The 23,108-nt window shown below is 42.1% G+C and overlaps 1 protein-coding gene across 1 annotated transcript in view; it reads left to right on the top strand.

Moving 5' to 3' along the window:
- The first annotated feature begins 15,392 nt into the window (after positions 1 to 15,392).
- The window catches only part of COL1A2 (collagen type I alpha 2 chain), a 39,940-nt gene continuing 32,224 nt past the window's right edge, over positions 15,393 to 23,108 (top strand). Inside the window, exons 1-4 of the mRNA XM_083859186.1 lie at positions 15,393 to 16,042; positions 19,652 to 19,687; positions 21,300 to 21,383; positions 22,714 to 22,770. Of these exons, the coding sequence (XP_083715312.1) occupies positions 15,944 to 16,042; positions 19,652 to 19,687; positions 21,300 to 21,383; positions 22,714 to 22,770 (276 nt within the window). The 5' untranslated portion in view covers positions 15,393 to 15,943. The remainder of the gene's footprint in view (positions 16,043 to 19,651; positions 19,688 to 21,299; positions 21,384 to 22,713; positions 22,771 to 23,108) is intronic.

The following is a 23,108-nucleotide window of genomic DNA, read 5'->3' on the forward strand; positions in this document are numbered from 1 at the left end:
ACTTTGGGTGCTGGCTGTTACAGGACATGTGAGGAGGAAACATGGGCTCTTTCCTAGATTTCCTAATTGCACTCTCAGATGGACATGAGATGATTCATTCGCTGGCTATGAAGAATCCTTGCTTTCCAGTTTTTTTTTCTTTAATAGATTTTGGGACCAATCCATAAAAAAAATAGCTTTCAACCAATTCTGAAAGAAAGGCTGACCATTCCATACAGACAGCAACAGAAGACTTTTGGTGTAGCAGGGAGACTTTCTTGATATTGAAACCAAAGGCAAAACAATTTGATTTATGTATTTACTTACCAAATCATTACATGCAGTACAGATTCAGGTCCTCTCTCTCATAAAGAAAACAACTAACTTCCACAGGTACATAGTTTTAGATGGACACGGGTACAGATCCATACAAACAGTCAAATCAGTTAAGATATGTTTACATATCAACTGTTCATGTCACTGTCTATATGCATGCACTCAGATCCTGTAAACTGCAAACTAATACAATTTATTGTACCCCTTCAGAGAGTAGAGATAAAGTAATCTCATTTTCCCATGTTTGTCACAGATTATTTGTCATGCTCAGAGACACTGATCACAGCTCAGCTGCTGACAGATCATTTGTTAGACCACCTGTAGGCAGCAATTCACATCTTTGTGCTTATATTGTATTGTGTATTGTGAAGACAGATAGGGCTCTATGTTTCCTTTGCCAGCTACAATGACTACACAGTATTTTATCCAAGGGGTACTATATGCTTCATCTGCCATCAAAGGTGATGAATTATGGTAAAGAAATTTTAATATCTCATAACAGTGAATTATAAGAGCTTAAAGGAATGGAAGTGAAGAATTTTCTGTATGAGCTGGAGCAAGACAATTCACTTTACATCCAGAACCTGCAGCTGTCAATTACCAGCTGTGCAGACCCAGCTGTGTTAAGCAGCTCATAGAGAACAACCCAGAAATGAAGTGGAAAGTGAGACCCAGAGCACTGCAGTGTTTGCATCCAGTCCTCATCTCTGCCTGCTCTGCAGCTCCGCTCATGACCTGCTGCAGTCTTTCCCACACAGCAAATAGCTCCTTCTTCTCTCACAGCTGCAACTCCCAGCCCGTCAGAAGAGAGGCAGATATCTGGTGCCAGATGAACTGCAGCCATTTCACAAAGTTCCTCACTTTCCCCTGTCTCTTTTCCATGCTGAGTGAGCCTAGCTGTTTTCCCACCACACAGAACCCAGTTAATTACACACTCACGTGCAGTGCAGGAAGTGTATGAGAATATATGTAAGGTCAGCTAATTATGGGACAAGTCCTGGAAGATTTATTTATTTATTATGGGGCAAATCCAGAAGTTATGGACACTTCTGAAGTGCTGCTTTCTTTGAAAGGTGGTAATACAAGCAGGACCAGAGCTCAAGAAAGGTTGTGTCACACATGCATACACACACACATATACACAGACCTACTTGGAAGGCAGAGGGGCTGCCTCAGGTCATCTCCTGACCTTGGCCATACCCCCTCCAGGTCCCTCTCTGCATCATTTTCCTCTACTTTGTTTTCTATCCCTGCATTGAAATGCCAGATATGTTTACATTATGCCTACCCAAGAGACTTCTGTAAATCTCTGATCTGCCTGATCATACAGCAAAATAGTTATTAGGTGCTTCTCTGTAAACACACATATTGTTCAAATTAGCGCTTGAAGACAGGGGTTTCCTGTTTGCTCTGGTTTTACAGCCTTACTTGATGAGCAAAGCCTCTGCAAGTGACAATATAATCCTTTTCTGGCAAACTCATTAACAAGTATATGTAAGAAATGCAGAAAATAGCTAGAGCACAACGACCTTGCTGTATCAAAGCTAATGTCTCAGGCCTTCAGAACCATAATCAGCCACAAATTTCTTTAGAACTGACTAATAAAGAGCAGGTCATCAAGATAGCATCTTTAAGTACCATTTTAATGGCCAGGCAACCTCTGCAGACACCTTTGTGAAGGTGGCTGAAAAGCTGAATTATATCCACTATTGAATTCTGATAGCAGGAATGCCTTTTCCCAACCTGGTTGTTATACCAACTCAGTCATAAATAAGGCCTGACATTCTACTGGGTGGAAGTCTAAATATTCAAGGATCCCATGCAACTGTGGTGAGCAGTCTAACGGGGGTGTACAGGTGAGGACTGAAAGATAGCTCTTGAAGTATTAATTACTTGAAGAGATGTAATGCCCGGGTGCAGGTTGGGCTGAGTGAACAGACACAACACTAAAGGTTCTGACTGGCATTAGGGCTCAGCCAGGAGGTCTGCTTGTGCCAAAACATTAACATTTCTGTCACATGAAATTAAGGCTGGGCTGACTAAAAGAAGAATATTTAGCACCTTTGTTGAACTGCATATCTTCAAAGCCTGCATCAGCATGAAACTATTAGCATGCATCGCACCTCTGCAAAGCATGTAAATGAAGACTCTTGTATGCATAATGCAGGGCAGAAACAAGGACTCAGGAGGTAAACTGTCAAAGGTTAGCTGCCAAATCAGTGGCTTCAGGTGATGATGAAAGCCTGTCTTATGGCAAATGCCATCATGCTGCCTTTTCATATAACTTGTATGCAAACACTCCATTTGTTGGAAATCAAGACATCGTCTGAGACCCCTCAAAATAACGAGATTCAGAGGTCTGTTAAACTGGCAAATTATATGTCTAACTGACCTGACTCTGTTGACTATATTAACGGACTGGAAACTGAATGTTGATGTATGCAACATGTTTATCATGTAATTTATTAGTTAGATTCCTAAGTGAAATTTGATTTAATAAGTAACCTGGAGCATAGTAGGTAGAATAGCAAAATAGGTTCAAAACCAAGAGAAGAAAACTATGAAACTTTTACTGCAGCAAGTGAATGGAAAGTTATTCTCTGCTTTTATCTGCCTAATTATGGTAAGGATGTTGAGAATGAGAGCCAAAGTGCTGTCGTTTTTAGCAGTGTGATTCTTTCACCTGTGAAATTTTCTGATATGCTGCAATAGATTTCACCAGGTGTGAATGTAATCATTCTTTGGTTCTGAGTCTGTAAAAAATAAGTGAGCCTCTGCTTCTGGTCTGGCCTTAGCTTAGGAGCACTTGTTGCTTTGGAGAAGCAAGAACTGAGAACCTGAAATTTGTGTTAAAGTTGGTACAGTTGGATTTTTAATTAACAACCTTGCAACTGTGAAATGCAGCTCTGTATACAAACAAATGACCTGGAATTAATTGATAAGAAGTTTCCTTTGAAGTCATTGATACAGAACTTCTCAGAGCCTGAAATATTTGACATCAAAGTACATATTTTCTCCTATTTTTGAGCTAGTGTTCCAACCTTAAGTTAAAAGAACCGAGAGCAAACTTAAAGACTGAAATGTAACACTGTAGGAGTGAAATTGCAACATGTTTTCTTCTTTACCAAATGAACATAAAACACTAATACTTCCTAGGTATTTCCTCTGTATTTTGAATTAGAGTGGGAAAAATCTAGCTGCTTAAATTATCATGTCAGCTCTTCCATGTTAGTTACTTAGCAATATTTCCTCGTAGAACCCTGAAGCATTGCCCTCAAGCCAGTTGGAGAGCTGTTGTTGGAAGTAGTCAATGCAATGCATCAAGGCTGCAGAGACAGAGGCTTACAAGAAAAAATAATATTCAAACTTTTGTAGCCCTGATTCAATCCCACCACAGATCATATATCTGATATGTGATGATTTTGTTACCTACATGTTACAGAAATTCTTTCTGTAATTTAGCACCTCCCTTATAGTAGATGTGAAATATTGTTGATCCACGTATGACCAGCAAACACTAAGCAAAATCTACTTCCTATAATAAAATAATCATACTTCTTTTAGCTAAATAAATTGGAGGGTTTTTCTTAAATTGTGAGCTGTGTTCTGCTTCTGTTGAACTCTTTCCTTCAGTATTTCCTCAAATGAGGATGAAAAGAAGCTCTACAGCATTCTTTAGCTTATCCAACTATTTTAAGTCAAATTTGTGAATCCAGAAAATTTCTCATAAGCCAAGCTAACCCTGAGAAAATTAACCCTTTCCCATCAGACAGAATAGTTCAGTTTTCATAGAGCTTTCCTGTTGATTTAAAATAGAAGAAAGCCACTGCTTCCCTGTAGTTTTTTAAGGAAATCCTAAGATATGAGTTTCATGAAAAAACTCACTGTTCAAACACAGTCTTCTGGGTTACTTCTGCATAAACATTGAGAATGTTATTCCTCTTGTCCCAAACTCATGTTTGTGCCTTAAGAAAGGGACTGCAACCTTGTGTGTTTCTCTTCAGCTGAGCTCTTCCCTGCAATAGGAGCAGTAGTTCCAGCAATTTGGAAAGAGCTGAGAAATATGAGAGTCTGGAAACAATGCAATAGGAATTCAGCTGGGCAACCCCAGTCAGAAATCATCTGGAATGTGGCAACACTGAGATGCAGGGTAAGTTATGGATTTGGAAGTAGCTAAAGAAAATTAAATTAACTCAGAGCTTTAAAGAAAAAAAGTAACTCCTGTGCAAATTAAGATGCACATTCTCTGCAGCAGTTTTCTTTTTTTTTGTTATTCCTCAGACTCCTTGGATGAGCAAGTACCTGTACAGTGAGGCTAGAGTTTCCACAAGATGGACAAACAAACCTTGTCCTGAGCTGATGATGATGAACATACATGAGGCTTGAATTTTGAACCATGCACCTACCTACATAAGCTAAATGCACTAATTTTTTCAAGTATTAGAGTTTAGAATATTAGACTTTGCAAAGTGAGTAAACTGGTATGTCTGTATACACACAAAGATTGCAAATGTCTTTAGAGCTTGGATACAGCTGATGCTGCTAATGCAGAGCAAGAGTCTGAGCACTGATGAGAGCACAAAGTGTCTCAACATTTAAAATTAAGAGAAAAAAGCACTGGTAGTTACAATAGAAAATACTCAACTAAGGCTCATTTAATCCTTCCACATTCTGTGTTTGAATGCAAATAGCTTCAAGCAATAATTCCTAAAAGCATTTAAACTGAGGTGGAGACCAGTTCTGGAAGACACAAACACAGACTGTAATGCTTTCAGAAAAGCTGCAATCTGCCTCATTTGAATGTCTTTCAGTTTCATGACAGGGATATAGAGGGAGGCACATTTTACTTGGAACAAAAAAAAATTATTTACTTCATTTTATGAAACTAATGTTACTTGATGGCTAAGAGAGAGTTTGGCTCCAGGTGACTGCATAATCCACAATCTAAGTCTGCTAGGGTCATAAGATCAGAATGGATACGGTTATGTGCTCTCATAAAGGGTGATCTCATTTACAGTTTAGCCAAGTGAAATGCAAACACTCTCGTGTTTGAGGGGAATGTAGGAAGCATGATCCCCCATTTCTTGTCTATGGCAGTTTTATAACAAAGAGACACCACCCTCTGTGGTTTGGAACCTTTCATAGAAGCCTTCCAAAACCAAAGACCTTTTAAATACTATTCACTTAATTAGCCACTCTGGATTTTTTTGAAGCACTTTAATCTTTTATTGATTTGCTCCTCTTCCATTCAGTGAGACCTTTCTGGTACAAATAACTTAAGAAAATATTTTTGTTACCAGTTTTGATAATCTATGAGGTGATGGTAGCCTGTAGTCCCAGTTCTGTGACCACTGCAGGGGAGGCTGAGCAGCTGCTGAATGAAACCTCTTGAGGTTTCATTCGTGCAGGCTACTTCAGCTGCAGCCCTAAATTATCCTGAAAGGGCATTACACTCTGGACTATCCACACAGCTCATGCCCTTGAGCTTCACAACACTTTTAATGTATACCAGCTGTGGTCAGCTCAGAGCAGAGCAGTCTGCTCCTTCACATGTAACCCCACTTTGCACCACTGCCTTTCCTGTAGGGCAATGGAGCCTCATTTGCACTAAAGACCGTGCTAAATTCCCAGCACTGCTCCTGAGACAAAACCTGTTGGCTTCCTGTGGTGAATCCACTGGGACTGGATTCCATCACACTGTTTCAGGAGTAGGGACTTCATGCATACAGAAATTTCACCAAGATATTCTAGTTCTTAAACACTCTTTCTGTAATTTCTAAAATTATTTAAAAATGGAATAACTTAAAAATATAGTATCCTTTTTAAGACAGCAGACCTTTGTACATGCACTTTGCACATACTTGCTCTGGGAGCTCTTCTGCCCAGATCTTATCCATACACTCTACTGAGGATCTTGTCACAGATAAAAAGTAATTTGCAAATTAAAAAATCCTCCACCATATTTGTTTAGCATAATCAGACTAAGCACAAACAGTTTAACTATTCTCATGTAACAGCCTGCTCAGTAATATAGATTCTGTAGACATGATCCTACCTTTCTCAGAGACCCATGGATATGCCTGTCAAGACTTTTCAATTCAATTTTTTGATAGCAGTCTAGGGCATAATCTACTTTTCCCGAGAAATATCCAGGAGAAAAAAAAATAAATCTGCAAACTACATAGGAAATAAATAAAAATTATTTTAAATACACAGGCTCAGTACCAATTTTTTTTTAATTAAATGGATTCTATTAACTTAGCTGCTTTTTTTTTTTTTTTTTTTTTTTTGTGATTCTTGGGGTTATCCTGTGCAAGGCCAGGAGCTGGACTTTGATGATCCTCGTGGGGCACTTCCAGCTCAGGATATTCCATGATTCTGTGATTCTGTATTTAAAGAACCCAGCTTTCTTTCAATATTGTGGGGTTTTTTTATTCATAAGTACTTTGGAACCTATCAGGTCAGATCAAAGTGTGTCTAATGCAGTGTCTTGTGACCAATAAAAGACATTTAAAAACAATAAATATAGGAGGTGATACTTTATTAAAGTAGTCTCACTGCCTTTAGCCTCTTATGGTGCAGGAACTAGAAGCCTCAACCCTCACTTGCAAATTTGCACTTTGTAGAGTTTCAAGGAGTTCACTGATTTATTACTTGATATTTGAAATATTAAGTTAAATATTAAATAATATTAAATAATATTAAAATTTGACATGTGAAAATATCATGCTGTGAAAAAAAGTGGAGTACTGCACTACAACAAGGCTGCTTATCATCTCACAAGGCTATGGAGAAGTACACCAAGGCAAGGACGAGCAACCTTTTTCAAAGAGAGGAAAATATTGTAGAAGAGAGAATGAAGACCTGCCACTCTTTATCTATTAGTGGTATTTACTAACAAGCACAGTTAATACTAGGAAGGTATTTTGTGCTGAAGAATGCCAACAGCATTCAACAAAATAGATTTACCTGTGAAACCCAACAGACTTCAGTAAGCAGAGGCATCCTCCCTACTTTTTTGTCCACTGCATTCCCCCACAGCCTTGCAGCCCACTTCAGCAGAACTGATGGAACAATCCACAAAGATATAAAGATTCTGCAAGTTTCATGAAACTGGCTGGCTAGCTAGAGGGAAAAAGCTAAAATCAGCAACTCCAAGAGGAAAAGGTTTCAGTGTGAGTCCAGACTCTCTGGTTTGGTTTAGCAGCTGGCTAATCAATACAAATATGCTGGCCTGCTTGGGGTCAGCACTGGTGTGGGCTGCTTTTTGCCCAGCTGACAGCTGCAGAATAGGAAGCTGAGCCTAGTGAGAGGAGCAGGTAGAGATGTGAAAGGGCAGTCTAGGAGAAGGGAGAATCTGAGGTTTTTAGGATGTTTGCCACATCTATTATTCTAAAGAAGAAGTGAGATAGTATCTAAAGTATGTGAGATAGTATCACACAGAATCCCACACACACAATATTCTGAGCTGGCAGGGACCACAGGGACCGTTTAGTCCAGCTCTTAAGTGAGGAACCCATGACCTTGGCTTGGTTATAAGCACCATGCTCTGACCAATCTGTTGCAAGGTCTGTGGGTTCCACCTCTCATGCAATCACCTTGGGATTTTTACAAAACCATATGCTGTTACAACAAACAATGGCCCATTCAACTGTATTAAGAGCTTTTAACAAAGCACAATCAGCTTTAAAAGTGTTTGTAGGGAGAAACAACACTCACTGCCATTCATTGCTTCTACCACTTAAGAATGGGAATGGTCTGGTGTACAATTTTGGGGAACAGCAACATGATGTATTCAACCAAGCCTTATATGAGTGATTTCAGCTGCAGGGATTTCACATTTGCCTCTGTATGACATAAAAATATGCCTTGAGTCCTTGTACTCAGATGCTATAACATTTTCCCTAGTCTGCAGCAGTAGATTTGTTTATCTTTTCAGTGAATAGGAAACAGAAAGTTGTGAGAAAGGCATCCAAAACTAATCAACACATAAGATTTCCTGTTCATTTTCCTCTCAGAATGAGGGATTCTAACTCCACATGAAGCAGAACAGTTGCTGTGGAAGATGAAAGCATTTCAGCATGACAATTGGTGAAAAGTTTCAGTCATGGAAAAGCCTGGAGTGACCAGGAAATGTTGCTGCTGAATACAACTTAAATCTGTATGCTACTTCATTTTTAAAAGTAGAATTTAAATGCACTTGAAAATTACCCCCACTGCCTGTGGGAATTTAGTTGCTTCAGAAGTTAATTTCAGTGATCTGCACTGTCTGAAACAAGCCTTTACTTGCACTGCTGTTCATTTTTGATTGTCAGTGTGCATACCAAGTATCCAAGTAATGAGGGATCAGGTTGAAGGTGCTTCCTTTACTGAGACAGATTTCTTCCCATTAAATTATAGGTTATATGCTCTTTGTTGTAGCGAAAATTACCACTTGATATGGAAAACTACTGTTTATTATTAGGCTAATTGAAACTCATGACATGAAGGTAACAAAAAGACTGATTCTTTTTCCCACCTGCTGTAAACTGTGATAGTTGAGGGTTCTTTTGATGGTTTTGGCTTTTTAATTCTAATTGTGCAGCAAACTTTTCAGTGGTTAATTTCAAGGCAAGGTGCCAATAATTTGGCAGTTTCCTCTAATATTGCCTGTCTGATTTTGATTGCAGTAGTGATTGTATCAAGCAATAATTGGAGCTTTATAAAATACCACAATATTCTGTGCAAAGACATCTTCGCACAAGCCATGATCATGTTTACTTGCTTTCAATTACTCCACTGATCTCTACCTTTTACATTTTGCAGTGCATTCTTGATTCATGCACTTCTGAGTTCTTATCGTTCCCAAGCCTGTTGAGATTGTAAAGGAATAGATCTATACTGATCCTCTAAAAGTGATATCCATGGCATTTTTGTTTCATCTCATATAGAAAATTCTAAAAATCCCCAGGAGCCAAGGCACTGTAGATGTCAATTCCATAAAGATGCAATGCAACTTTTTAATACTGTGATTTGATCCCCATTTCAGCAATATTCTAAATAACAGTGGTACAAGCTTGGTATACCAGACCTCATGTCCACATCACAAACTTATTTATAGTCTGTCTACACACATCCATTAATGTGTGTTCATATAGAGAAAATCTCACCAGCACTTTGTTAATTTGCTTTACTAGTATTTGCTGAGATTGATGAGCATCTCAAGGGACAACCTGGATTTATTTCATCTCTCCTTCTGGTTGAGTTGAGAATTTTGATTTCCTTGAGTCAAAGTTGTAAGGCTGGCAAATAGAACAGGGGAAAAAAAACCACATTAGATGGCAAAAGCTGAAATCTACAAAAAACAAACAAAAATTTTCTGTGATATGGGTTAAATACTTGTGAGATATACAACTATAGTGCATATTGGCCAGGTTCTGCTATTACTGAAGTCAGTGTGAGTTTCCATTGTATTACCAGAGAGAACAAAATCAAAGCCAGTGTGGAAAGATGTTCATAATGGACACGGAGGCTTATACCTTCATTAAATGAATTAGAGGTGAAGTCCAAAGTTTTCAAGTTAGTTTCCAGATGTAATATAAGTTAGCATATTAATAATTTCATTATTTTATTGGATGACTTTCAGTGTCACAGAGCAATAGATTGAGTTGATAATGACATGAAAAGAGATCAATATGTCCTGAATTTATTTAAACATGATAAATTGGTTAAGCTCCAGTAACAACCAACTGAGCCTTCTATCAATAGGTGAACTAAGCCTTTGTTTTGACCTCCTCAATCCCTAAATGTGTAACCTTTGAGAAAAAAAAATAAGAAAAGAAAAATAAAAGAGGAAAAAAACTATATATACTTTGACTACCTTAAACACCACCCAGAAAGCTCACTGATGGCTGCTGTGGAGGTTTACCCCTTTCAAGAAGAATAACTAGACATCTCAGTTTTATTAAAGCAGCCTTGAGTCATTCTCTTGTTTGCCTTTACTAAACCATAATTGAAAAAAAATTTCCATTAAATTTGTCTACTGATCCCTCTAACAACACTCCTGCAAGGGCTGCCTATCAGTTGCTCGTTTCCGAGAATTCATGGTCATTAATCCTGCTGAGGATGATGGATGATGATTTATCTCAGACACTAGACAGCCACTGGGGAACAGAAACTAAATGAAGCAGCAGCCATAGCTGTTCACATAGAACCTGTTTATTTCCCATTAAAAATCAGTTTGCTGGTCTACTTCTCAAAAGCCACTTCAAATGTTTCTAAAAGAACTGTCTTAAAACATCTATGGAGTATTATAAGTCAATGGCTATGAGCTGTTTGCACAAAGAACAATGTTCCTGCTTCTTTAATATTTACTGGCATCCCATGGACTCCCTCTAAATTATGATCCTTGGAGCAGCCACGTCATGACTCTGTGTACCTGTGCCATGCTCTTAGATATATGTGTACCTTTAGTGCTATATAGGAACAGTAGGGCTGGCCATAGGAGCCTTAGCACAACTGGCCCTTCAATATTGGGTACAGAAAACTGCTGAAAGTTCCTTGCAGTATCTTGTTTCTCCTCAGGATTTTTCCTGTGAGAGCAAAGCACAACTTCTTTTTTTTCTTTTTTCTTTTTTTTTTTTTTTTTTTTTTTAATTTCTTTTTTCTTTTTTTTTTTCTTTTTCAAATTTTTCTTTCTTTTTTTCCTTTTTTTTTCTTTAGTTTTTTGTTGTTGTTGTTGTTGTTGTTGTTGTTGTTGTTTTCTAGGTTTTTTTCTGTTTGTTTTTTTAAAAGTAAGTAGTCAAGAAGAATACAGCAAGCATGACAAAATGAGTGGCAGTGAGGGAGATATATGGTACCACTTCCACATTTTCTCCACTGACAATGTACTAGTCTCCTTGTTAATGCAAAATACTGACTAACCAAGCTAAGGTGTGGAGTCCAGAATCATAAACAATTCCATTAAAGATAGCTCTAAGGAAGCTGACACAGCTACACAGCAAACATGAAGTAAAAACTATCCAAGATTCAGCATGAAATCATAGAGACCCTTTTATATCCTTATATATCCATACATCATTTACAAAAGGAAGATTGAAGCCAGATCATGTCACTGAACTCATCCCAGTGCTCATCCCACTGGGAAACTACTTCCCTCAGGCACCATTGTTGCTCACCCACTACTGCTGTATGGTGGGGCACACATCCATCATCTGAAAAAAATGTGTGAAAGTTTGTGATGGAACAGACAAAAAGAAATGAATAACTTATTTGTACAAACCACAAACATGGTTACTCTCCCATTCACATCAGCTGGCGGAGACCTTGTGTCTGAGTACACCAAATGCAGTTACCCACCCTGGGGTATGAGGTTCGGGCACAGCCTAAAAAGAACAGATCTTTCTCCAAATTCTAGCATTGTTTTATGTTTTTTGTAGATAGTGCTGGCCAGACAGTATTATATTGTTTGGCTGAATAACTGTTTGGTGCTTCTACTCCACTCTGGTGAGATCCCACCTAAACCACTGTATCCAGCTCTGGGGTGCCCAGCACAGGAAAGACAACAACCTGCTGGAGGGAGCCCAGAACAGGGCCACCAAATTTAATAGAGGAATGGAGCACATTTCCTATAAGGAAGGATGAAGATATTTGGTGTTGTTCAGGCTATAAAAGTGAAGAATTTGGGGTGACCTAATCGTGGCCTTCCAGTACCTGAAGGGAGCCTACAAGAAAGATGGAGAGCAAGTATTTACAATGGCATGTAGTGACAGGACAAGGGGGAATAGTTTCAAACTGAAAGAGAGTAGGTTTATATCACATGCTGAGAAAAAAATTCTTCACTTTGAGGTTGGTGGGGCTTTGGAACAGGTCCAGAGAAGTTATGGATGCCCCATCTTTGGAAGTGTTCATGACCAGTTTGGCCATCCAATCTGGTCTAGTGAAAGGCATTCCACAGCAAGAGGATTGAAACTAGATGGTCTTTAAGGTGCCTTCCAATCCAAACCATTCCCTGATTCTATGATAATGGCCAAGTGGTTGGCTAAGTTTTGAAATAGCATGCAGGGAAAATGCTTCCCAGTGTACATATTAAAAAACTTACAGTTTTCATAATTTTTGATGTGTATTCCAACATTTTCTCAAAACAATGATAAAATATCTGGGTTGACATCACCTGGGAACTCCTCTCTTTTAAAGCCTGCCCTAACAGCAAATCTTGTTATTTTTTTGTTATCATAAAAGTTTCAATTTTAATTGTGCCATAGGTATTACTGGCTTTAGTGAAATAGTTCCTTTAAACAGGTATGATCCAAAGGGAAAAAGTATTCTTAGATATTTATTTGTTTAAGCTGGCTGATCAATTCTGGTATGCTAATGGCTCCAAAAGCTTTCATGTTACTTCTGCTACTTCAGAAATATTTTTACTAGTAATGATATTTGCACACTAGCAACCATTTGCCATAATTGTATTTTATGGAAAAAGTATTTCTGAATTCACACTATAGGACCAAAATTATAGGCACTACCTTTTTAAAGAAACACTTTTTTTCTTTCCCACAAGTTTCTAAGAATATTTTTGCATGCTTAGGTAGAGAAGATAAGCATTGTAGCCTGTCTTCACAACAGAAACTGTGACAGTGCCTGTTGGACAGAGATACCTTGCAGGAAGATCAGCTTAATAGGCCCTTGTCGCTCACCCTAAAATCATTTGGTGTGGCTTGAATAACTGCTGATGCTAGATGGAGAAGAGATTCCTCTCTTTCCTTCCTCATCTTTCCTTGAAATAAGAAGACAATGGATGACTGAAAGGGAGGAAAGTGGCCAAGGACTCCACAGGTTCCAAAGGTCAGGTTTGCATCTGAGACTGTTGTGGCAAAGCCAGTGATCCTAGAGAACTTCAGTTATGGATTTTTCAGCATGGTGGATTGCTGAAAAGAGACTGACATGGAAAAAAAAGCTATATCAATGAATTATTCCTTTGCATCTCTTATTTTCTATCCATATGCAGCAATCCTCAAATGGCTAGAGTGTACCAAAAATTCACCTCTTTGGAAGCCTGAGGAGTCTCATACCATCTCAACTGCTTTTGTGCATTGCTGAGCTTCTGGCTCCACATCTCCTTCAGCCACCTGCGTTATGGGAGACATAGTGATTGAAAATCCACATCTTTGCAGAGGTTTTCTGTCACTTGGGTGGGAGCTTGTCCTTCCTGTGTGAAACTTCATGGGTAGGATGAATGAGTATAGTAGCTTAGTTTGATTTGGTCAGGACACATGTGCCTGCATCCTTGCACCTTCCATGTATTTGATTAATAGAAAAAGGCCACCATTTATTGAAAATGTGCATAAAATAGGTTTATACATATGCAACTAGAATAAGTTTGTCTTATAATTATAATCAGTCAATAACTATTCTGCTGATCCATCAGTCAAAATAAAGAAAAACTGGCTGCAGAATCAATGATTGATTTCAAGGAACAAGTTTGAAAAAACCCAAACTGTTCATTTCAAGCGGAATCAGGAAATACTTGGACTTGACTATTATTGAATAATAGCGATAATTTATTTATTATTTTAACTTGTTTGAAGCTCACTGAGCTACTTTTAGGTTTATGCTGGTATAAACTTTCAAGTAGTTATTTTCACTGTCCAGGTTAATTTAAAATTCTTCTTGGTCTAAATTCATACCAGTCACATGAAAGATAATCTGAAAGTGTACTCATGTATTGTTTCTGTCATATACTTTTATTACAATGTTTCAATCACATCATTTGTTGTGCTGCCATTATCAGACAGACTTCGTTGGATCACCTTTTTCTAATGCTGTGGATTTTCCTATCCAAACGGCAGGCTTTTCCATTCCGTCCACACCCGTGATAGATGGGAACGGTGCTGCCCGCGGGGGAGCTTCGGGCAGGCCGGGCAGCGGGAGCGGCGGGCTCGCCCAGATGCGCGGCACAGGGATGCTGCTGTCGGTGCTGGCAGCGCCCCCGAGACACAGCGCCTGTGGGCTCCCCGCGCAGGGGCACACTCGTGACCCATCTCTCCCATTCTTTCTGTACACGTACCCCCGACGGCAGCTGATAAATAGGGCTGGACACAGCCCCGGCACCTCCCCTAAGCCAGGCTGAGAGCGAGACGACCCCCTTTGCTGCGGGGCGGTGAGGAGGCGGTGCCGAGCGGCTGCCGGAGGCCCCCTCGCCCTCCGCCCAGGCTCCCGGAGGCTGTGGCGGCTCCCCGCTGTCCTGGGCGGGATCCCCGGCTGGGCGACCCGCGCCTGGGGGAGGAGGGGGAGCGAGGACGGGCGTCCTCCTCGCCTTTTCCGCCCCGGTGAGGTCCCCCCAGCTGAGGCGGGGCTCCTGTTTGCCTTCGCCGTCCCCTCTGCTCGGGACTCCCCTCGGCGAGCGCAGGGGGCCGGGGAGGGGGCGGCTGCCCGCCTTGGAAGAGCCCCCGGGCGGGGCGGGGGGAGGCGGGCTGGCCCTGGCCGTCCCTTGGCCTGGCCGGAGGCACCACGTCAGCCACCCTGAGCCGCGGGGGCCGCCACGGGCCACCCCGGGTGACTGCAGCCCCGACCCGGCCCCGGGCAGAGGAGCGATGGGGCGGCCGGGCCTGGGGGCACAGCGGGGACAACTCCTCTCACACCCACCTGGGCCCCCTCCCGCGGAGGGAGAAGCCGTCCGCCGGGCAGACGTGGCAAACAGGCCCGCCAGCTTTCCCTCGGTTGGGTGGGCGGGTGGCCGTGGCCAAGGGGAGCTGCCGGGAATGCCCATCCTCCTCCAGAGCCCGCAGGGTCCCGTTCAGCCGGCCGGGAGGCTGCGGGGCACCCCGGGCTCCCCTCGCACCCACACACCGGCCCGGCGGCCGCGAAGGCGGGAGGGGGGACTGACAGGGCTGTGCCCGCGCCCTGGACGGACGGAGATGTTTCCGCGGGGAGAGCAAACAGCCGGGACGTGACCGGGGCCGCGGGCGGGCTGAGGGGCTGTCGCTGTCCCGGCACTCGCTGTCCGCGGGGAAACTCCAGGGGCGCAGGACCGGAGTTACCGTGCTAGAGGGGTCGTGCTAGAGGGGATGGGATGGGGAGAGCGTCGCCTTTGCCTTTGGTTACTGCGGAGAGAGGATGAGCTGGGACCCAGCCCCGTCCCGGCTGCCCCGGGCGCTGCCCCGCGGGGCGGGAGGCGCCGCCGGCCCTGGACAGCTCCCGCTTTGAACGCCGTCGGGGCGCTGCAGCCCCTGCCCGGCCGGGATCCCGGCCGCGCTCACAGAAATGCGGGGCGAGAGGGGCGTGGGACGGCTGAGGGGGAAAAAAAAGAAAAGGAAAAAAAAAAGAGACGACGAGTCAGATTTTCCTTCCGAAAGCCTCAGTGTCCACGTCCTCAAAGCATGGAACCAATTTAGCGTGGCCGCCCCCCGCGCTGGCGCTGCCAAAGCCGCTCCGGAGGGCTGAACCGCGGGGCACGTGACGGCCGGGGCGGCGCCGGGACCCTCCTGCGGTATAAGTAGGGCGGACCGAGCCGGGCTCAATTTAGCGTCCCTGGCAGCGGGTTTCTGCTGAGGTTGGAGTTACTCCTCGAGACTGTATGCCTGCGCCCCACAGGCGATAGCCAACCGACCGACTCGGCACCACAAGGAGTCTGCATGTCTTGCAACTAGACATGCTCAGCTTTGTGGATACACGGATTTGGTTGCTGCTCGCAGTAACTTCATACCTAGCAACAGGCCAACGTAAGTGCTTTCCGCTTGTTTGTGGCGGGGTGGTGGCAGGGGTGGCTGTCCGGCTCTGCGCCCTGGGCTTTGTCCCGACGCCCGCCCCGCGCAAGGCGCTGCAGGGAGTTGCCGCTTCCCGAGCGGTGCAGACCAGATCATAAACTGCCACCTCCGTCCCAGATCAGACTCTAGATTCTTTTCTTTTCTCTCAGAAAAAGATGGCAAATGGCCAACGAGATCCCCCTCTACGGAAAAAAAAAAAAAAAAAAAAAAAAAAAAAAAAAAAAAAAAAAAAAAAAAAAAAAAAGAAGGAAAATAAAAGAAAAAGAAAGGGACCACCTCCCCCCCAGACGGGCTCGTTCCTGGAAGAGGACGCAAAGCCTCTCCTCCAGCTCAGATGCTGGGACGAGGTACAGATACAGGCTGGGAGGAGAGTGGTTGCGGCGAGCGGAAGAACCCAGGCTGCACTTTTGTGCGAGTTGAGGCGCGCTTTCGGCAGCAGGGAGCCGGGGGAGCGGCGGCTCCTCCATCCATCCCTCCATCCATCCCTCCGTCCATCCATCCATCCCTCCGAGGGCTCCGCGCGCGGGGCGCCCCCTGCGGGCCGCTCGGGGCAGCGCGGCGGGCGGAGCGGGGAGGGGGCGCCGTGCGGGGCGGGAGGAGAGAGGCCGGGAAGGGACGGAGCTCCGCTCCAGTGCGAGGAGGGAGCGCGGCTCCCCGAGGGCCCAGCGCAGCTCTCCGCCGCTCGTTGGGCGAGGATGTAGTGCCCCCTCACCGCAGTCAGCCAAGCGCGCACAGGCACACACACCGCACACTGAGACGGGAGGGACACGCTCCCCGCCGCTCGGCTGGGGCGAAGCGGAGCCTTCCTGCAGAGCAGCGCCCTGCGAAGGGCCCCCCGAGCCCCGGGCCACCGTGCCTTTGACCCAGGGTTTGGCCGCGCTCCAGGGCGGAGCAGGGAGGGAGCAGCCGTGCGCTGCCCGCTCCTGGCGCTGGGAGCCCCCGGGAAGATGCCCCCCGGGACGATGCCCCCGGGATGGTCTCCCCCGGGATGGTGCCCCCCGGGATGATGTCCCCGAGATGATGTCCCCCGGGATGGTGCCCCCCAGGATGATGTCCCCGGGATGGTGCCCCCCGGGATGGTGCCCCCCGGGAAGATGTCCCTCCGGGATGATGTCCCCCCGGGATGATGTCCCCCCGGGATGATGCCCCCCGGGATGATGCCCCCCGGGATGATGTCCCCCGGGAAGGTGCCCCGGGGCGGGGGGCAGCGGCAGGGCCGTTCTGGCCGGGCTTTCTGGGCACATCCTCCTACCCCGATGGCGGGAGGCAGTTGCGCCTTGGCAAGGGGGACGGGGCGGTTCGTGGGGGGGTCCCCGGACCGAGCGCCCCGCGCTTCCCGCAGGGGGTTTGGGTGGGCGCCGTTGTCACCGTCACCTGCGGGCAGTACTGGCCTTAGTTTGTGTTGGGTTAGCACAAGCTGCCCGTGTGCACTGCCGCGGAATTCCAGTGCTGTCAGCATTTCAGCGCTGTTTCATTTCTCTGGACTGCACGAATCATCCGAATTTAGTGTGATCATACACTGCCAAAGTGACACGTTGTGGAAAAACATCCAGCAACCTGTTAGTTAGTGGTAATGTTAAATTCCTGGCATTCAAGTGAGATGTGAAACTCTTTTATTATGGTGAGTTAAAGTCAAAAGAGATTGTTAATTCCTTGAAATCAAGAAAATTTGTTTCTCCAGCTAATGAAAAAAGCGCACAATCACACTTAAGCAGTGCATAACGTACTGAGATAGTTATTTGCAGTTTGGTGTTTAATAGCTTCAAACTGTTTCCCGTTACACAGTTTTACAGGAAAATGTGGAAATAGGGATGTTTGGCTAGAACCTTTCCCCATAAAAAGTGGGATTGAGCCACTTTTCTGAAACTTTCAGATTACCCCTACAATTTAGTGTTTTCACATCTGCCAGTCTGCCTGGGTTTATTCATCTCTTGCATGAACACATATGCAGAAATACATAGGTCTGGGGGTTTTCAGTGGAGGTATGTTGAAACATATTTAGAGCAGGTTTATAGTTGATACTCTGCCTTTTTACTGTATCAGCCATATTACTTGCCTTGATTTAATTAGCAAGTCCATTTTGAATTCAAAATACATGGCAATTTCACCCGTGAATCTTTCCAGTCTAAGATAACCATCTTAACAGTAGGAAATTACATTAGGAAATTGGTTATTGCATTAAGGCAATAAAAAAAATTGCATTTGGAATTAAAAGCAGGAAATCTAATTTTTAATTGAAAGCAAGTTTAAAATTTTAAACTTGTAAAATATTTGAGTCCCTGCTCTAATTATTTCTTTTTTTCTTTCCCTTCTCTTTGCAGATGTGAGTGAGGTCAGTATAATTTTTTTCTCTAATATGTAACACTCCAATTAACGGGCTAGGCTTCTCTTCTTGCGATAATATTTTCTAACATTCATTCCCAAGATGGTTGTGGGAAAGTGGTGATTAAATTCTGAAGGCACTGCCTGGAAAGGTACCCACCCCAATTTCACAAGTGGGACGGCCTTTTTAAGAGACTGCCTTCATAGGTGTAGAGACCATGAGGAGAAAGTAACGGAGCAGTGCTCTTTGGATATTGTACCTGGCAGTTTGGATTGGAGATTACTCTGCTTTAAAGCCAGTTTTACAGTCTAAATTTCATTGCACATTAGGATTATGAAAGACCTCAGGTGTGACTTTTTAAAAAAAATTTTAATATTTTAGGCTGCTATAGCTATGAAATTGTCAGTCTTCAACACAACATTTTGTTATAGTTACATGCATTTCTGCTATATATAACCTCCCAGCTTTCAAAGTAATTTTAAATCATAGGGCATAGTTAAAATAGTTAAATATATTGGACGGAGAAAAAGTATAGTTATGTAAGAAAATGAGTCTAAGTTTATGCATTATTTTAGTTTAAAATACTGGCAAAAATTGTAATTTTTTTTTTTTTTTTTAATTCTCGTCCTTATTTTTTCCAGGCACCTGCAGGGCGCAAGGTAAGCATTTTTATTTTTCTTGTGCGGAAATGAACATGGTATCAGAGAATCTTCTGCAAATTAATATTTTGTTAAATTTTGGATGAAAGGAAAATTTGCTTCATTGCTTATTTTCAGTGTTCTCTGAAAATAGCAGTGAATTGAATTAAAGGTGTTTGCCTGTGAGCAGAACTAAGCCTACCAACACCTAAATGACATCAAAGTATCATTCTTATTTCAACAGAGTTCTTTTGTAAAGATTTATGTGTGTTGAATAATACAGCAATATCCATACAGGTCTGAAAGGCTAAATCAATTCTATATTATTTCTAAAAGTCACTACTGTTAAATTCAAACTAGTTATTTGGTAGAAACAAACCCCAGTTTTGCAAGTACTTCTGTGGTCTGGGAAGTGACACTTTTAATTCACTCAACAGTGGCAGTGGCTAATCTATTTGCAGTAGATTGTTGTGGATGAAAATCCACTATCTGTGAAAAATAACTGTTCGACCTGTATATGCAGCCTTCTTTTCCTTTTTAATGTACACTAATTACTCTTAGTGTAACCGTTGCCCTGTATTGTCCTGGAAAGTTTCCACAGTAACTCATTGAGTGTTATTTTCTTCTGGCAGGGCCCTAGAGGAGACAAAGGGCCACAGGGAGAAAGGGTAAGGAATTATTTACTTGTGATCTTTGAACAGTAGTAGTTGGAAAACCAGTAGGAAAAATCTAAGTTTAAGCATTGCTGTGAGATTAAATGACTGTACCCATAGAAGCTTGCATGGGAAATTTCATTAAAAAAAGAAACCAAGTTATCTTTGTAGCAAATTCAGCCTAATTATGGTCGTTGTGCCTGAGCTGATGTGGTTGAGATCATAGGGCAGCCTAGCTCTTCAAGTGACAATTTGGAAAATGTTTTTCCAGCTGCTCACAGTGGAAATAACACATAGAAATGCAGAGGGAAAAGTTTACACGTAGAGATGTAATCTTTGAATAATAAGGTTTTCTCTGCATAAAATCTGAATAAACTAAGCTGGGTTTGAAGATAATTTGTTATCTGTGCCTCCCACAATGTTTTGGAAAGGCTCTTTTCTTGGCAGCTGGGCAATTGTTACCTGCCTTCTGCTAGTCAAAGTGGATGTTATACTGCTGAAGGCTCTACCATAAAAGTAACTATAAATAAGGACAGTTGAATAATTTAATTGTAATGGTCATTCATATTGCTGACATCTGCTTTTCTGGTTTGCTTCTGTATCATTGCTGCTTTTTGTAAAGTGATATTCTGAACTTCACATACTTATCTCAGTGGTCTGTAGTTATGTGTCTTTTTTACTTTCCTCTGAAAATGAAAATGCCGTAGTACTGATGAGGGAGCTCTTGAAGATTTCTGAAATCACAGTGTGCTCATAAATGTAATGGAAACTATTAGGAAAACTACATCAGTGTGGTCATCTGGATATTTGGTTTAGGCTGCCACCAGCTAAATTTGTTTAATGAAATGAGATGCTTTCTTTGTTCTGAAGGCAACAAGCCTAATTCTGCTCCTTTAGAAATCTATTTATTATGGATTTCATTAAGTACTGAACTGAGTCCAAAAAACTCAATAAATTAAATACCTCACAGCAATTGCCATGATGCCAAAACTTGACTAGCTTTGGGTACTGAGGATGAAAGAATGTAAGGACAGATGTTACTGGACTGAACACAGGTAATTTCAACCTGTTGAAAAAGAAGTTCTGACAGTGGTAGCAGATGGACGGTATCAAAAATCTGTAAAGAGCACTGCTAAATTTTAATTGGATTTGCAATTGTACCAGCAAATTGTCTGATTACAGACTGGCATTGGACTTACTCTGGATCCATGTTAACTCATACCAGTAGGGCTGACCTGTTCTAATCCTCAGCTAGTCAAATTTTAGGATCTGCCAGGCTGTGTGGGTGCGCATGGGTCACTTGGGGTTCGTAGATCCAAAGTTTGTCACTTAAGATGAAACTTCCCAATTTGGATGTTACACTTTGGTAGTGTAAATCCAATATTGCCCCCATAAATCTTCTGAAATACAAAGCTCCAGTACATGTCTTATACAGGGTGTAGCAATGTAACATAAAATCAGACTATGTTTATTTTCTCAAGTTAAGCATTTATTGAAACAATTTATTGAAATATATAGCCCTGCTGTAGGGTGTGCTGTGGGTGCCTGGTTGTTACTGAAGTTACCACATCAGAGATTTCTTCAGCCACTTCTAATTTTCACTGTATAATTCTCTTTTTAACTCTAGGGTCCACCAGGTCCACCAGGCAGAGATGGTGAAGATGGTCCTCCAGGTCCTCCAGGCCCCCCTGGTCCTCCAGGTCTTGGCGGAGTAAGGCATCCAAACTTTCTATTACCAGAACTCATAAGCTGTGCTTTGTGACCAAAATGAAATTTATATCTGCTTGAAAACATTGTTGTTGAATGGAAGAGTGGAAGAAACATTCTCGTGTGAGCCATAAGAAATTGATGGTCCCGGTTCCAATGAAACTCTCCTTGGGATGTATATATTCCATGGAAAATTTGGATTCCGTATTCAACAGGGACTTAGGAAGAAGAGCAAATCAACTCTGTTATTTAGCATTAAGCTTACACAGTGATAATGTGTATGGGTTAGGCATCAACTGAATGAACCAGTGCTCTTAAGTAGATGGGGAAAAGAAACCTTTGTGGTTGGAATCAAGAAACAGCAACTGTATTGGAATAAGCAAAGAAGATGCCTCCTTAAGCTAAAAATCAATTTAAAGTACTATAGAATTTTAGTGTTGTCCTTTAGAAGTTTTTCTTTTTATCTGTATTCGTACTGCAGAACTGTAAATGGGCTGTTGCATACACACTTTGTGCACCACGTCTGTCATGTATTCTCTGCAGAATGCTGAATTTAACTCTTTGCTGCACATTAGCTTGCACAGGGAGCATGAAGACATAGACAGTGTTGTATTGATCAAGTTTAGTAAGTCCTTCTGCATAGGAGAATACTCTCTTGACTTCAGTGTGAATACCAGTATTTTATTTTGCTAGCTGCAAATATCAAACTGTTTTCATAATTTTTTTTTTAAATTTTAACATGTTAATTAAAGAAGCAAGAAAAGGAGGTTTGATTGTGTTGTGGGGAATCTTTTTCTATTTTGATAAAATGTCTAAAATCCATTGCAGTGTTTCTGAGGCTGCATGCTCCTCAGATGTTTCTGAAACTGAAGGGCCTACCTCATGCAATAGATATTCAGGGCTGGTACATGAATTTTACTTATGCATGTTTTTTCACTACTTTGCTTAACTTTCCTTATTGGAAATTAGGCAGAATAATTTAAGAGTTTCAAGAAAATTTTCAATTTTAAATGAGCACTGGATTTACAGTCCTAATTTTCAGTTCAGACTACTGAATGCCTCTCTATCACTTCTGCAGAAATATTTGGGTTGGTTTGGAAGGGACTTCCTGGTAAAATGAAGTCTTTTTGGAAACAAGTGAATAGAAATGCATTTATAATAGGACTATATTTACTGAGTTATATGTATGCTGCTTTAACAAACAAAAGTCACAAATACTTTATATATAGCAAGTATAACAAATCAGATGATATTTAGCTACAGAATGTTGATTAGAAACAGTTTTTAAAGTAAAGTTTTTAGTATTTTAATTTCAACCTCTTTATTATCTACAGAACTTCGCTGCTCAATATGATCCATCTAAAGCAGCAGACTTTGGCCCAGGACCTATGGTAGGTATATGACATAGCACTTGATAACTGACATGAATAATGTGTTTAGGATTTTCCTTTAACTCTAATTCAGCTGCATTAATGAAAAAAAGATAGTGTTAAAGTTGGTCATATAGTGACTCAGACTGGAAAAACTGATCCTTTAATGTAGGATGATGGTAAGTGTTTTAAATAGTCTGAGGACTTGAAATATAGTCTTGCATCTATATATTTATCTTGAATATAGCACTACTGGTCTTGTGCCTTAACTCTGTTGACCACACTTTTATGAGTCAATGAATCTCATAATCTGATGTTAGATAGCACATGTACTTTGATATAGTATTTCTTTACCCATA

Source organism: Zosterops lateralis, assembly GCF_965231275.1.
Source record: "Zosterops lateralis genome assembly, chromosome: 1".
Taxonomy (NCBI): domain Eukaryota; kingdom Metazoa; phylum Chordata; class Aves; order Passeriformes; family Zosteropidae; genus Zosterops; species Zosterops lateralis.